General features: G+C 36.1%; 2 protein-coding genes across 3 annotated transcripts; one reads left to right on the top strand and one right to left on the bottom strand.

Annotated features, from left to right (window-relative positions):
• Positions 1–1,678: 1,678 nt before the first annotated feature.
• Positions 1,679–12,495, top strand: LOC131436085 (maltase A3-like). The gene is made up of 4 exons (XM_058604551.1): positions 1,679–2,841; positions 2,898–3,005; positions 10,537–11,024; positions 11,080–12,495. The coding sequence occupies exons 1-4, from the start codon at positions 1,699–1,701 to the stop codon at positions 11,183–11,185; spliced, it is 1,845 nt and encodes a 614-aa protein (XP_058460534.1). The 5' UTR covers positions 1,679–1,698; the 3' UTR covers positions 11,186–12,495.
• LOC131436087 (COP9 signalosome complex subunit 7) lies at positions 12,481–14,139 on the bottom strand. 2 transcript variants are annotated; one of them, XM_058604554.1, is made up of 4 exons: positions 13,831–14,139; positions 13,303–13,776; positions 13,098–13,242; positions 12,481–12,607 (listed from the first exon to the last, which is right to left on the bottom strand). In XM_058604554.1, exons 1-4 carry the CDS (start codon positions 14,023–14,025, stop codon positions 12,597–12,599), a joined length of 825 nt encoding a protein of 274 aa, XP_058460537.1. In that variant the 5' UTR covers positions 14,026–14,139; the 3' UTR covers positions 12,481–12,596. The 2 variants fall into 2 exon arrangements, with proteins under 2 accessions (XP_058460537.1, XP_058460536.1); XM_058604553.1 differs by lacking the exon at positions 12,481–12,607 and adding an exon at positions 12,657–12,824 and having other exon boundaries at positions 13,831–14,138.
• Positions 14,140–14,474: the final 335 nt, after the last annotated feature.

Consider the following 14,474-nt stretch of genomic DNA (forward strand, 5'->3'; position numbering starts at 1 on the left):
CCCATGCTGACTTTGACTCAGATCATCTTCCTGTAACATTCAGACTTTCCAACGAAGCTATAATTAATCCAATAAGTGCTAATTGGATGGATTACAGATCTCACATTGAAAATCATGTGGATCATGAAATTGTTTTAGAAAACTCTGCGAACATCGACACAGCAATAGGTAATTTGAATCATTACATTATCGAAGCTAGGAATCTTTCAGTTCCCAAAGCTCAAACTAAATTAAATTCTCCTATCATCGATGACAATCTTCAACTGCTCATTCGGTTGAAGAATGTTCGTCGACGACAATATCAACGTTCTCGTGATCCTGCTATGAAAAACATAGTTAAGGATTTACAAAAAAAAATTAAACATAGATTTACTCCCTAAAAGAAGTTGAACAAATTAAACCTTATTCTAAACCTTTCTGGAAACTATCTAAGGTTCTTAAGAAACCTCAGAAACCAATTCCTACTCTCAAGGAAGGAAATCAAATACTTCTTACAAATGGCGAAAAAGCTCCAAAACTTACTCAGCAGTTCGAGAATGTCCACAATTTTAATTTGAACGTTGTGAGTCCTATTGAAAATGAAGTCTCACTGAAATATGATTCAACTCAAGTGTTATTACAAGATGACATTATTGAGGCGAATTTTAATGAAATTAAGTCAATTATTAGGAAACTTAAAAACATAAAGGCTAAAAACTAAATTCAAAATTTGCGATAACATCCCTACTGTCAAGTATATGTAGGTAATAATCGAAAGAAAAAAAAATCACTGTTGTTAACCAAAAGTAATCAAAGAAATAATAAAATAATTTAACTCAAGTAAACTGGTTTACTGTTGTATTTCAAGTAAACAGTTACACTTGAATGTGCAATAGACGGAGCTAAAACCGAACTTTCTATGAACTTGAAGATGGATTTTATAAGCTACTGTAGATTTTCAATTGCTTGAAAGTCTTTTATTCATCAAATCGTAAGTAAATATCGAAATAGATTTTTTTGACGAAATTAAGCATAGAAGAAAATTATCGATGCGTTTTTTCCTTGATACATGTTAAGATCTCCTGAAAATTTTTATCAAAGTTAAAAAAAATTCTGAAATTTACGGATTTTTTAAGCTTTTTTCCTAAATGATACCATGATAAAAAATATTAACATAATATAATCCGTTTATGAGATATAAAGAATTAATCGGTTTCACTAAGTAACAATAAAGACCTTGAAAGAAACAGCATTTATGAATAAGTTGAATTGGCTACCGTCTAAGAAATTTCAAGAACCAAATTATTGAAAACAACTCTAACTTATTTATTAAGAAAAGTTAACGGTTTTTTCTATTATATAGTTTTGCAGAGTCAATAATGAATCTATCAATTCTTCTCGAAATTGTCAGTCAAGTAACTAATTTTGTCTACAATGAATAAAGCCGGTCGCGAGATACATGAAGTTCATTCTTTGTAACCAAAAATAGATCTTATCGCGTTAGTGGCAAATGAGACTGTTTTCAAACAATTCTGTTGATTCACTGCAAATCATGGAGGTAGAATAAATAGCTACACAGTACTGGAGCTAAACGAATGGAGCAAAGTGTAATATGATAATCCTGTAATCGCTCGATTTTCCGATAGTTGACGGCAACCGAGCTCACAAAACAGTAAACGAAGATCAGTTCATCGAGTACTGCCGTACAGTGCGATCATAATGTTAGCAAGAAATCGAGTCTTTACGATCATATTTTTTCCGTTGTTAATCGGGTTAGTTCACACTAGAAGACCATTCCAAGATATCAGGAGCGCTCTTGCAATTCTGAAGCGAAATCCACCCCCGGATAATACCTGGTGGAAAACCGCAGCCTTCTATCAAATCTATCCACGATCATTCAAAGATAGTGATGGTGACGGAATCGGAGATCTTCGAGGAATCATACAGAAGTTACCATATTTGCAAAAACTCGGCATCAGCGGATTTTGGATGTCCCCAATATTCAAATCTCCTATGGCTGATTTTGGTTATGACATATCTGATTACTATGATATTCAGCCGGAATATGGAACGATGGCCGATTTTGACACTTTGATTGGCGAGTCTAAAAAACTGGGATTGAAGGTCATTTTAGATTTTGTTCCCAATCACTCAAGTGATGAGAATGAGTGGTTCAAAAAATCGGAACGTCGCCAAGAAGGATTCGAAGATTTTTATGTGTGGCATCCGGGAAAAGTTAATCCAGTTAATCCTTCGAAACCACTTCCACCAAATAATTGGGTTAGTCTATTCCGTGGAAGTGCCTGGCAGTGGAGTGAAAAACGAAAGGAATTTTATTTGCACCAGTTTTCAGTCAAACAACCGGATTTGAACTATCGCAATCCGAAGGTCGTAGAACAAATGAAGGACGTTATGCGATTCTGGTTGAAAAAAGGAGTCGACGGTTATCGGATCGATGCAGTTCCGACTTTGTTTGAGATCGATAAAAATGCCGAAGGGAACTATATAGATGAACCCATAAGTGGCAACACTAATGATCCGAACGACCCTGGGTACACTATTCATGTTTATACACAAGACCGCAACGAAACTTTTGACATGGTATATCAATGGCGTGCCGTTGTAGATAACTTTCAAAAAGACAATGGCGGAGACGCCAGAATCATAATGACTGAGTCATACTCGAACATCGACATTGTGATGAAGTACTACGGGAATGCAACTGTGCCTGGTTCGCATATTCCATTCAACTTCAGGTTTATCACCGATTTGGGAAAAGATTCATCCACACAGGATATTGAGAATGCAATTAAATACTGGATAAACCACATGCCCAACGATGGAGCAGTAGCTAATTGGGTGGTATGTAGCTCATGTAAAATTAAGTACATTCAAAACGACATGTCGAACCATTTCAGCTTGGAAACCATGACCAACATCGTGTTGCAAGTCGATTTGGAGAGAATAAAATCGACATCATGAACATGATTCTTTTGTCTCTACCAGGCATCAGTATCAGCTACAATGTAAGTATCGAATAGTCATAAAACGAAAGTAGTGCCTTTTCCTGTTAATTGGCAATCTCTTTTTTTTTTGTATTCTTATTTGTATACTGATTTCGAAGTTGAATGTTGAAAACAAATACGTCTAGGTAAAATAAGGAAATTATTTTGTCGACGAAAAATAATATCGGTTCATTATGTCGTACAATAGACAGTACAGATGAATTTATGGTTGTCACAGAGATTTAAAGTTGCCACGGTTCATTTTGTTCGTCAGACTTGCTTATAAAATCGTCTTATTGTACTATATTGTTCTCTGTTTCTGACGTTCCAACCGTAAGCGGATTTTTCTGTTAACTGTGTCGAACGAGGCAAGGCTAGTTCGCGACAAAATTTGGACAGATTAAATTTGGAATGAAAAGAATTTGCTGATAGTTAGTTGATTGCTTCTCTCCAACCGATTTAGCTACTTTTGTCCAAGAGTCCATTTTTCTATAGTTGTAGCTTATTGTTTATAGAGTTCTCTCTTCACGAGAGCCCAATACCGCTCGATAGGTCGCAACTTCGGACAGTGAGAAAAATTTGACTCTTTCGGTGCAACATGGACTCGATTCACTTATACCATTCCAAAACGGATCAGGGTCATTTCGCCGAAAGCCATTTCGCCGAAAGACATTTCGCCGAAAGGGTCACTTCGCCGAATGCCATTTCGCCGAAAGGGTCATTTCACCGAATCCTGAAAACGTCTTGAACTCGTGATTAGAATTGATTTAAATTAAAGACAAACGAAAGATGAGAGCGTTAACGCTCTTTTTTGTTGACCTATCATTGTAGTTCCCAAGAAAACTTGTTGACTATTAGCTACTAAGCATCAAAGCAATTGTATAGGTGTATCTACCAGGCAAATGTAGGTAGTATTTTCCGTTTGTTAAGTGAAAATGAAAAAAATATATAATGCAGCTACGTCACATCGTTTTGGTTCATGTGCTGTCCGACCTCGCTACCGCTCGTTCGGACCTAACTACAGCAAAGAAACCTAGCTTTGAGTAGACTGGGCAAACAAGGCGGTTACAGGTTTGTATGCAAGGGACCGCCGCTTCCGACGGCGGGTCGGCGGCCGACTCAGCTGGCGACGGCTCGGCGGCTTTGTGCCACCGAGCCATCTTGGCTTCGGTTATGTGGCTGCGCCACATCAGTTATACAGAAGACATAACATGCATGAGATAATACCCTTTCGGTGAAATGACCCTTTCGGCGAAATGACCCTTTCGGCGAAATGACCCTTTCGGCGAAACGACTTTCGGCGAAATGGCATTCGGCGAAACGACTTACACGCTCCCTTCCAAAACATCTTTAGCGTAGTGACAAGGTTTGGCGAGGGAGAGTCAAGGCTGCGTAGGAATGATAACAATCGCTTCTTTAGGCATTCTGCACGATATATTTTCTTGTTTACTGTTCCGGTAGTGATGAAGCTTTGGATTGCTCGACCATAGCTGCACATTGCCTGTCTAACCAAATAACTTGGTCTTTTTCTTCGTCCTGAAGTGCTCCTCTACTTCGTTCCGTTGCATGACAGTATAAAAACATATTACGGGAAACTACTTAAAGTCTTCCATCACATAAGTTTTATCGTCCATTATAACGCAGGAAAACTTCGTTAAAGCGGTAAAACTTGTGCGCCCAGTTCTAGCAGTCATATTCGGTTTATCATCACGGTTCGGTACAGTTTTCACCTTCAGCGACTTCCTTTCCGGTGCTTGTTAGTTGGCACGAAAGTTGAAGACATTTTTTTTTCTAACCACATAACGTACCGAAAGATCTGGTCTACATTATTTTCTTTACCTTCGCGTCCTTCTGATGGTTCCTGAGATCCGTTTATGTTCCGCTCTCAGCCTTCCTGGCTGTTGTCCACCGTGTATCGAAAGATTCTAGAACATTAGCAGTACTTGCAAGAAACTCAAGCTTTTTGTTGCATGTTTTCTTGCTGATTGATTTTCATTGCGGCCGCACACTATAGTTTTTCGCAGTTCCTCTTCTTTCGACACCAAATCGATTTCACACAATGAACAGATATGTTCATCAATCTGCGAAATATTTCACGCGAGAGTAAGGTACTTCCAGAGAAACACGTATTTAACGGCGTCCAGGTTTTTTCGCGAACAAGCCTTATTAAAGTAAAATGAATCCCGTCCAATTGCTTTATGAAACTTGGACTCATTCTAAATCACTTTCGCAAAATGCGAAAGCGCCCTGATGACGCAGATTTTTTATTTTTCCTAATATTGTTGCCACTATATGAAAAGTCAATTTTCTATACTAACCTAGTAATAGTTCATTATGTTAGTCAAACCAATAAGAAAATTTGTGTCCAAATCATTTCTTGGCAATTGTATCCATACGATCCAACTTTATACTTTTTATTTTTATTTATTCTGCTCATAAATTAAAATTAAATTAAAAAGCATTTGTGGAAGTCTGCTTGAACAGACTGAATAAAAATTCATATAACATTTCAATCCCGATTATGAGCTTTCATACATAAAAAGCAAAGCAGTAAAGGTACTGCATTACATGCTAAAATGTCAGAACTCGAACATGCGATATCTGGCTTGTAAGACCAGCGCATTATATTCTGAACCTCCGACCCGGACGATACATCATAGGAAGTTAATTTTATTAGGAATGAGAAAATGGTTTTAAAATTAAATATGCAAATAAAGGGTGATTTTATGTTGGTATTTTTTTTTTGCAACACTGTTTTTGACAGATTATATTGATTGTTCTATCGATTCCATTCGATTTTTTTTTAAATCAAATCTTGTACCTCTTTAAAAATCACCCTTTATTCAAAGATTACTCAAGGAATATTACTTAGTATTTGTTGTGCACAAAAACAAACTGAATTACTTGGAAAATAGATTGAGCAAATTTGTATTCATAGTAAAAAATAACTGAATATGTTTGTGACTCTTTTTAAATTTGGTTTCGAATTGAGGGCATGTTCATTGAATCTCCGATTTAATTTTCATGATCTTTCGCTGCAATCTTCGATACCCGTTTCCTTTTGGTTCGCTAAACATGCCTTCGTTTATCGATTCATTGACATTGTTGCTTGCTTTCGTTGTTCTTGACGTCGTTGTTAACCGTAGCGAATGTTTCCTGTTGTGTTGCAGAAGGCAAAAAGAACACTATCGACCTCGTTCTATCACAGATAACAAATATCCTATCAAGAACAAACTTCCTCAAAATATATGTAAAGCATACAAGGTTAAAGTTCAGTACTTTAACCGAACTGAAATAGAAAGTAAAAAAAGAAAAACTTGTTTTTAATCTACCTACACCTCATGCCTTTCTCATAATACTTATATTCTCATTTACATTGCAGCAGAATTCTTCGTAATATTTTCCTCCCTCATAACATGATAATTAAATTAACTAAAAGTTTATTTAGACATTTCAACTAGTTTGAGTCAAAAAGAAATTTTGTTGCGATTTTTACATCATTTTTAATTTTAAACCGTGTAATAAAATCTTTTTACACTCTAGCTTACTAGTTAGTTTAGATCTCATTGAATCTGTATAAAACTCTCAGGGCAATAGGGGAACGATCAACGAAATACCACTTACCCGAAACTCAAAAGTTTTACAAATTGTCTTTTGATCCAAGTAATTAGACGGATCACTTTGAAAGCTAATCATATTATTTTATTTGTTAAAGCAAAAGAAAACACTTTATAATAACGTCTAATGTTATAGTTTGTAATAAATTTTGTTAAAAAAAGGCGGGTGGGTAGTGTCAGAGACATAACCGGATGCCGTAAATGCGAAAAAACTGGCACGCTCCCATCACTTTTCTGAATATAAGTTAGTTGATTGATTGTGTGATTTGTGCAAGCTTTCCCCTTTTTCACTACTAGAGTTTGAAGCAACAGCTACTATTCTACAACTATATATTCCAAACTTGAAACAATTTCTTTTTAATTTGCTAATATAGGAGGCTAGGCACGAAAAATTTGTAGTTTATTTTTATTGAAGCTATGAAGTTCGAAGATATCTGATTCTTCTCGAAATTTCAGTACGAGACAATTTCAATGGCCTGGTCTCAAATGTATCGACGATCTTTGGTATGCAAGAGTAATTTTAATAAATATAATAATAATAATAATAATAATAATAATAATAATAATAATAATAATAATAATAATAATAATAATAATAATAATAATTATTATTATTATTATTATTATTATTATTATTATTATTATTATTATTATTATTATTATTATTATTATTATTATTATTATTATTATTATTATTATTATTATTATTATTATTATTATTATTATTATTATTATTATTATTATTATTATTATTATTATTATTATTATTATTATTATTATTATTATTATAAAGATTAATCTGTATATATGGTAACCCAGTTTCGCATGGCATATTTTCACACGACCCCATACTAGTATAAAGATGTGTTCAACATCATGACTTCCGCTTTCGCATTGCCGTTCGTAATTGAATGTTAGTGTTAGTGTTAGTGTTAGTGACGGTGCAAATTATTTTAACTTCCATCTTGATGAATCTTGTGGTAGGCAGGGATGTCAGGTTAACAGATTAATCTGTGTTTGTTTTGAATTTTCTGCACAGATTTTAAAAATGACACAGATTTTCACAGTTTTCTGAAAATGATCACAGATTTTCACAGATTCTTGAATAAATTACAGATTTTAACAGATTTTGGAAAAGGAGAACAGTTTAGCCCCAAAAAAGTACAGAGCGGTTTGAGGAAAAAGGTACAGAGCGTGTTGGTAGTGAGACTTTTTTTTTGCTCACCAAATTGATTTTGAACTGCTATTGGGGTACGAAAAACGGTCACAGATTTTCACAGACAGGTTTTGGGTTTGATCACAGATTTTTGAAAAAAATGACCTGGCATCCCTGGTGGTAGGAAATATTGAACACTTCCAGTGAAACTCTCAACAGGTGAGCACGGTGCATCGTGTTAGTCCGGAGAAAATTCGAGTATTTCGCAAGAAAAAAAGGATTTTCAGTCGCACTTTGACGATTCGATCCAGCCACACAACGAGATTTTCGCTTGTAGTCAAGTGAAAAGAAAGTCCATTGGACTATAAACGAAAATTAACTGGCAATTTAGCCTTAGTTGCTGTGCCATCAATTCCGCGTCATCTCAAGTGAGGTGACGCCAACCAGAAAAGACGAAGAAGAAGGAAATATTGAAAGTTTAATTAACTTTTAATGACTATCTGTGACACTAAAAAACGCCTTGAAATGTCACAATCAACAAGATCTGAGATGGTTGTGTCTTGTTTCGGCAACAGTTACTCAGAAAATGGTAGGAAAGCGACAAAATTCAACTAGTTCTTTAGGATGATCTTTAGCAATGAAAAGTGCTTTGAATGGCCCTTGCTGGACTTTTTGGCTGCCTTTCTACCGGTTTTCGGTGCCATCGTGCTGACGGTGTCTCGTACGTTCAGAGTAGCTGCATTAACTTAAATGAGGCTATTTTCAACGTTCCTTCCACAGATCACTGAGCTATGAGCTTTCAAAATACGAGAAAGGCAAACGCGCCTTATGAATTATCCTCTTTGATACTCGTTTATACCAAACATTTCAGAAAAATTTAATAATTTTGTACCATTTGAGATTATGTCACACAACCGAAAATTTTATCATAAAATTGTGGTCATACTTCCGATGGCATGTAGCAAGAATTATGTTGATCCATTAGATACAACAGGAGATATTCACGATCAAAAACTTATCACTCTCTCAGAGGGTAAATTTTGAAAAGGCGCCCCATAGTAAAATAAGTCGTATGTATATTGGAAATTCATGTACAACAAACTTTATATTTGCGCAAAAGGTAACAAAACATTGGCATGCATACACGTTGCGGCCGTCGGACGGTTGGGCGCCTTCGACGATACCCGAACAACTACTGTTGACGATCCCGAGCACGAACACTCCGAGCGAGAAAGATGGCGAAAGAGACATACCTTGATGAGTGAACACGTGCTATGGCTGTCGCACCGTTCATTTGCCGGACCAACCAATGACCGCGGTCCTTTTCCCTTGAGGCTGTCTCCGTCACTAGCACTCGCACTTGCACCGATGGCACGGAACACCTTATGGTGAGTTCAAAATATGTTGGTCAGAACGGGGACTGTATGTTGACGGACAGTCTTAACTTTAACGACTCGCGACACTAGATTTTCTATATTTTATATTCTATATATGTATCTACATGCCATGCAATGATTCTGTACACTAAGAATCGGCTGCGAAGTCTGTTGAAACAGAAAGGCCAAATTCCACAAAAGGAATGTAATCCCAGGACTTTGACTTTATGTATCTACATGCACTTTAGAGTGGGTTTGATTTAGGAGGTGAAAGACAGTTTAACGTACATCGGACAATCGCACTTAAAGTCGATCTCTAACGTTCACTTTTCCGATCTTATTTCGGCGACACTAGGACCTTAGTCCACCACTCCGTGATTCCACCTCCACACTTAGAAAGCCCGATCGTAACTTTTGCTGATCCTTCAATCACCCGCGCGTCGTTGCCCTACGCTCCGAACCATACTAGTGTCAAAATTATATCAGAGAATTTCGCCTCTTCCTCTTTTATAGCTCGACTCGGGCTCATCTCGAAGAACGGATGCGGTGTTGCCACTGGACGATAACCAACGGCGAATATCAAGCAGAACTCATTCCGAAATATTGATGAGAAATAAGATGTTTCCGGTGCATACATTTTTACAATCAATTATTAGTAACCTATCCCTAATTTTTGTTGAAGAGGTAAGGAGTGACTTGGCGCAATACATCTAAATATTTTTAATGATTTGAATGTAGTTTACTTAAACGTAAAAGTTATATAAACCAAAATTTCGTTCGTTGGTCAGAGTAATAGTGAATTCTTCTACTGAGTCACTTTCCACCGCATCACTGCTTGCTGAGTCAACCCATTCTTGCTACCAAAGCTGCTCTCTTCTAGAATTTTAAATGGGGTAACTATTGGAAACGAACCTTAATCGCGAGCCGCAACATTGTTTACAGCATGATGTTTTCGAATTTTTTATAGACAATATTGATAAAGAAAATAACATGAGAAAAAGAAACAAACTTCTTTTGAGAAACAGATGGGAATCCGTGGGTACAACTTCAAATTGAATCTAAGTTCGGTTATTCACTATTTCTGGGGCCCAGATTTATGAATTTTTGAACTGCAACTAACAAAAAAGCACTATAAAAAGAATTTCGTTTGATTTTACATTGTCATGTATAGAAACAGGATTTTGAAATTAAAATTTTTCCGCCTATCAACCTGTAATTCCGGAACCGGAGATTGGACCCAGAAAAAATTCAATAGAGTAATATGGAATCTTAGGATCATTCATATTTGGGTTCATCTAAGTTCGTGAAATTTAAACTCAATACAAGTACTGCCCAATAGCAATTTCCATAGCATCATTTCAAATCACAATTTTGAATCATGGTTTTGAACTTAATTCCTTTAGGGTGAAGAAATCGGAATGACGGACGTCTGGATCTCGTACAACGATACAGTGGATCCGGCCGCTTGTAATGCAGGTCCGGATAAGTACCAATACACGACGAGAGATCCGGAAAGGACACCATTTCAGTGGGATAACAGCGAAAATGCTGGGTTTTCGACTGCTAACAAAACATGGTTGCCAGTGTCCCCGACATACAAAGATGTGAACGTGGCGATACAAGAATCCAAAACAAATAGTCACCTCATTGTATACGAGAAACTGATGCACATGAGAAAGAGTCGAACTTGGCAGAGGGGGCAATTGAAAACCGTGGTTAGTGGTAACGTTTTGGTAATTTTCAGGGAGCTCAAAGGATTCGAAACGTTTGTTACATTGGTTAATACTGGAGATGCGCAACAGATTTTAGACATTTCTAGAATGGGCTACATTCCGTTGGTTGGAAAAGGCTGGTACCAAGTGGTTTCCGTTAACTCTCTGCACCAGGAAAGGTATTGCTTGTCATATTTGTAAGTATTGAGTTAAATATAAACTCCTTATTTCCAGGGAAGTTGCGGTTCTTAATAAGGTCGTTGTGGATCCGTATGAATCATTTGTAATCGGAGCCAAAAGCAACTATTTTTATTATGAAGTTTTCAATTATGTTAACTGATTGATTATGTGAATAATTTTTTTAGATGTGTACAATTACTTATACCGTTTTCGTTTATTGATCAGAGCAGCCCGAAAGCTGACCCAGAGTCGCCCAAACAACGTTTGATATGTTTGGTCTAGCAACCTGAGGTCGCTCTAGATCGGACTCCAATCGCGTTATTTCGTTCTGAAATTTTTCTCGAGTCGCACCACGCATCCATGCGAGTTTGTGTATTTTTTCCTTTTTTTATGAGTTGTTGTTTATGGCACGTACCACGTGCTCTTTTTACTCGGAATCAGAGTCGCTCGCGTGTAGGTTCAAAAACGAAAACGGCATTAGACTTTCACATCAAGAATATTTTATTTTCAAACACTATCATATGTAGGAAACTTTTTTATGTTTTTAATTTAATTAAATAAAATAACGTTGTAATAATAATAATAATAATAATAACAGAAATATTTCAAGTATTCATTGTAGGTACTCAAGTTTTCGCATGAAGTCTCTTAAACGATTGCTGTTGGCTAGCCGCAGCAAAATTATTGTTGTGTTTTCACTTTCATCATTTGAGCTGTTTTTTCTTCACTAGTCAGTTGAAAGCGGACTGTCTACTGAACTATTTTGACTCATTTGCATTAACACGTTGAAGACAATTTTTTTCGATTTTTTTAACGATATCAAACTAACTAGAGATTATAAGAGGAGAAAGAATATGAAATCATAGAGCCATAGTACTCAAGGAAGAGCAAGGATGTGAAGAATAAAGTGCGGAAAAGTGAGACGTGACAAGGGTCATTTAAGTAAGCAGAAGGCTTCTCGTATCTAAACTTTTACCTTCTACCGGTTCGGACAGTAAATGACAAACGACCTTTGCCTTTACTTTCTGACATATCAGAGACTCGGATAACTCGTATCGCTAAGATGCCTAAGTTCGACTCCTCTGGTAGAAGGTAAAAGTTTAGATACGAGAAGCCTTCTGCTTACTTAAATGACCCTTGTCACGTCTCACTTTTCCGCACTTTATTCTTCACATCCTTGCTCTTCCTTGAGTACTATGGCTCTATGATTTCATATTCTTTCTCCTCTTATAATCTCTAGTTAGTTTGATATCGTTAAAAAAATCGAAAAAAAGTAAAAAATACTGACTGACCAGAAGTCATAAATAAAAAAGTAAAAAGTTAAAGACAATTTCAAATTATATAAAAAAATGTATTCGTGCTAGTACCGGTGTTTGAATAAATTATTATATGATCTAAGGGAAATGCTAACGGAGTTGAATAAAATATATATTGATTTTCATAATAAAAAGTGTTTCCATATTTATTAAATGACCGAATAGTTTTTTCACGAAACAACATAAAAATTTCCATTCCATGAGGCTATCTTCGTTACTAGCGATGCTACATAAACTATAGGGCAGTTTCTTTTCTTATTGCGAGTCTATAAAAATAGAAACCCATGAATGAACGAATAATACTAAACACAAAAATAACACAGAAAATAGAGATTGCATACACATATAGTTTTATTTACAACGACATTTCAAATCAAACTGAAAAAAAACTGAGCCATCTTAAAACAGCCAAAAGTAGAGTTAGAACTGTCTTTCCTCTCGAGTATCGTTAGGGCATCTGTCTCGAGAGCATTTTGGCAACACCTATTCATGTAAAAGGATTGTTATTACAAGGATATTTTTTCTTTCAGCAATTGCTACCGAGTTCCGTGCACCGCAAATAACCAACGCAAGATAAATAAAAGGCTTTATCGTGTTGATGGTCAAAAGAATCTCTCTGTTAATACTATTTAATCTTATTTTGTTTGGTTTGTTAAACGATGGATTATTGATTTTAATTGAAAGAAATAGTACACGGACACACGCACACTGCGGGAAATCATTTTGCTCATGAGAAATTCTTAAACCACGACTTACCGCTAACTTTCAGGTTTTTCGATTTTGTTGATTTTTTACGTGAATCAGAATTACCAACAGCCATTTCACGACCCGAATCCGTTGCCATCGCTTCGTCGGAATCATTTCCTGCCTGAACTTTTATCAACTTTTTCAAATTAGTTATCTGAAACCAAAATCAAAGTGCTTAAATAACAATACGTTTTGAAAACCATGTTTGTTTTACTTCTGATTCAATTACTTCCTTGTGCTTTAAACGCTTTTGCTTTTCCGAATTCGCACGGTGGATCTGGTTTTCTAAACAGGCAAGAATGGTTTCACAGGAATCGCACCACTCTTGCAATGTTCCAACGATCTCATTTACGTCACCTTTCCTAATATCCCGTCCGATGGCATAGTCCACCTCAAGCTGTTTGTTTTTCTGGTCCAATTTACCATGAATGATGTCTGCGTAGATTGCTTCGATGATCATATCCTCCAGATCGCGTACATTTTTTATGTCTAACTCTGTCAGCAGTTCCTTGTACGGAATGCATTTAGTTTTGATAGCCAGTGAAACGATCGTTAAGTGTTGCAGTTTCTTTCTCATGATAGGAGTTAGTGCTATTAATTGAGCCTGATTTTCCAAATACTGTCGATAGGTTCCATACGCGAATAAATTCAATGTGTTGTAGTAGTTCGCATTCGGTCCTCCTTGAAGCTGTATGGAATACCGTGAATGTAGAAAAAATGAAACAAATTAACTACGCCTTACCTCCAAAATGTTGGGCATTGCTAAGAGCTCTCCAAAAACGTGTACTCCCGGAGCTTCCAGAACTTGTTTAATCAGTTCTAGGCAAGCTGCTCCTTTGGCACTTTTTGATAACAGAACATATTGTTCTATTGGGTTGTGTGCGGAATAATGCTGCTGAGCAGAATTTTCGAAATCGATATTCAGATCAGGAGTCATTCTTGTTAATAAAGTATGTATTTGTATGTATTTACTGTAATTTTCAAACGAAACTATCTACAAACTTTTAAGCCTCCTGAAATTTTACTAATGTAAATGGAGATGACACTGTCTCTGACTAGGGGTGTCGTAATAACGATCGATTAATCGAGTAATCGATTAATAACCCAGATAATCGAGAAATATTTTATCGAATAGCTTAAAACTAATATTCGATTATTGAGCTAATCGAATAATTTAAAAAATGCCATAGTAATAATCGAATGAATAATCGAGTAATCGATTAATAGCCAAGATAAACGAATATATTTCAATCGATTAGTTTCAAAATTATACTCGATTATTGAATAATCGAGTAATTCGAAATTTCCGACATCCCTATCTCTGACACTTTTTGTTATGAAAACAAACGAAAAAATAAGGGTTTTTTTTAAATATCCGAACACCAT

The sequence above is a fragment of the Malaya genurostris genome, chromosome 3, assembly GCF_030247185.1.
Source record: "Malaya genurostris strain Urasoe2022 chromosome 3, Malgen_1.1, whole genome shotgun sequence".
Classification (NCBI taxonomy): Eukaryota; Metazoa; Arthropoda; class Insecta; order Diptera; family Culicidae; genus Malaya; species Malaya genurostris.

Excerpts from the sequence above, each read along its gene's own strand:
- LOC131436085 (XM_058604551.1), top strand. The coding sequence starts at position 1,699 with ATGTTAGCAAGAAATCGAGTCTTTACGATCATATTTTTTCCGTTGTTA. Across the intron at positions 2,842-2,897 it reads GAGCAGTAGCTAATTGGGTG|CTTGGAAACCATGACCAACA; the intron begins GTATGTAGCTCA and ends GAACCATTTCAG. Across the intron at positions 11,025-11,079 it reads AACTCTCTGCACCAGGAAAG|GGAAGTTGCGGTTCTTAATA; the intron begins GTATTGCTTGTC and ends CCTTATTTCCAG.
- LOC131436087 (XM_058604553.1), bottom strand. The coding sequence starts at position 14,025 with ATGACTCCTGATCTGAATATCGATTTCGAAAATTCTGCTCAGCAGCAT. Across the intron at positions 13,777-13,830 it reads CAATGCCCAACATTTTGGAG|CTTCAAGGAGGACCGAATGC; the intron begins GTAAGGCGTAGT and ends TATTCCATACAG. Across the intron at positions 13,243-13,302 it reads AGGAAGTAATTGAATCAGAA|ATAACTAATTTGAAAAAGTT; the intron begins GTAAAACAAACA and ends TTTTGGTTTCAG.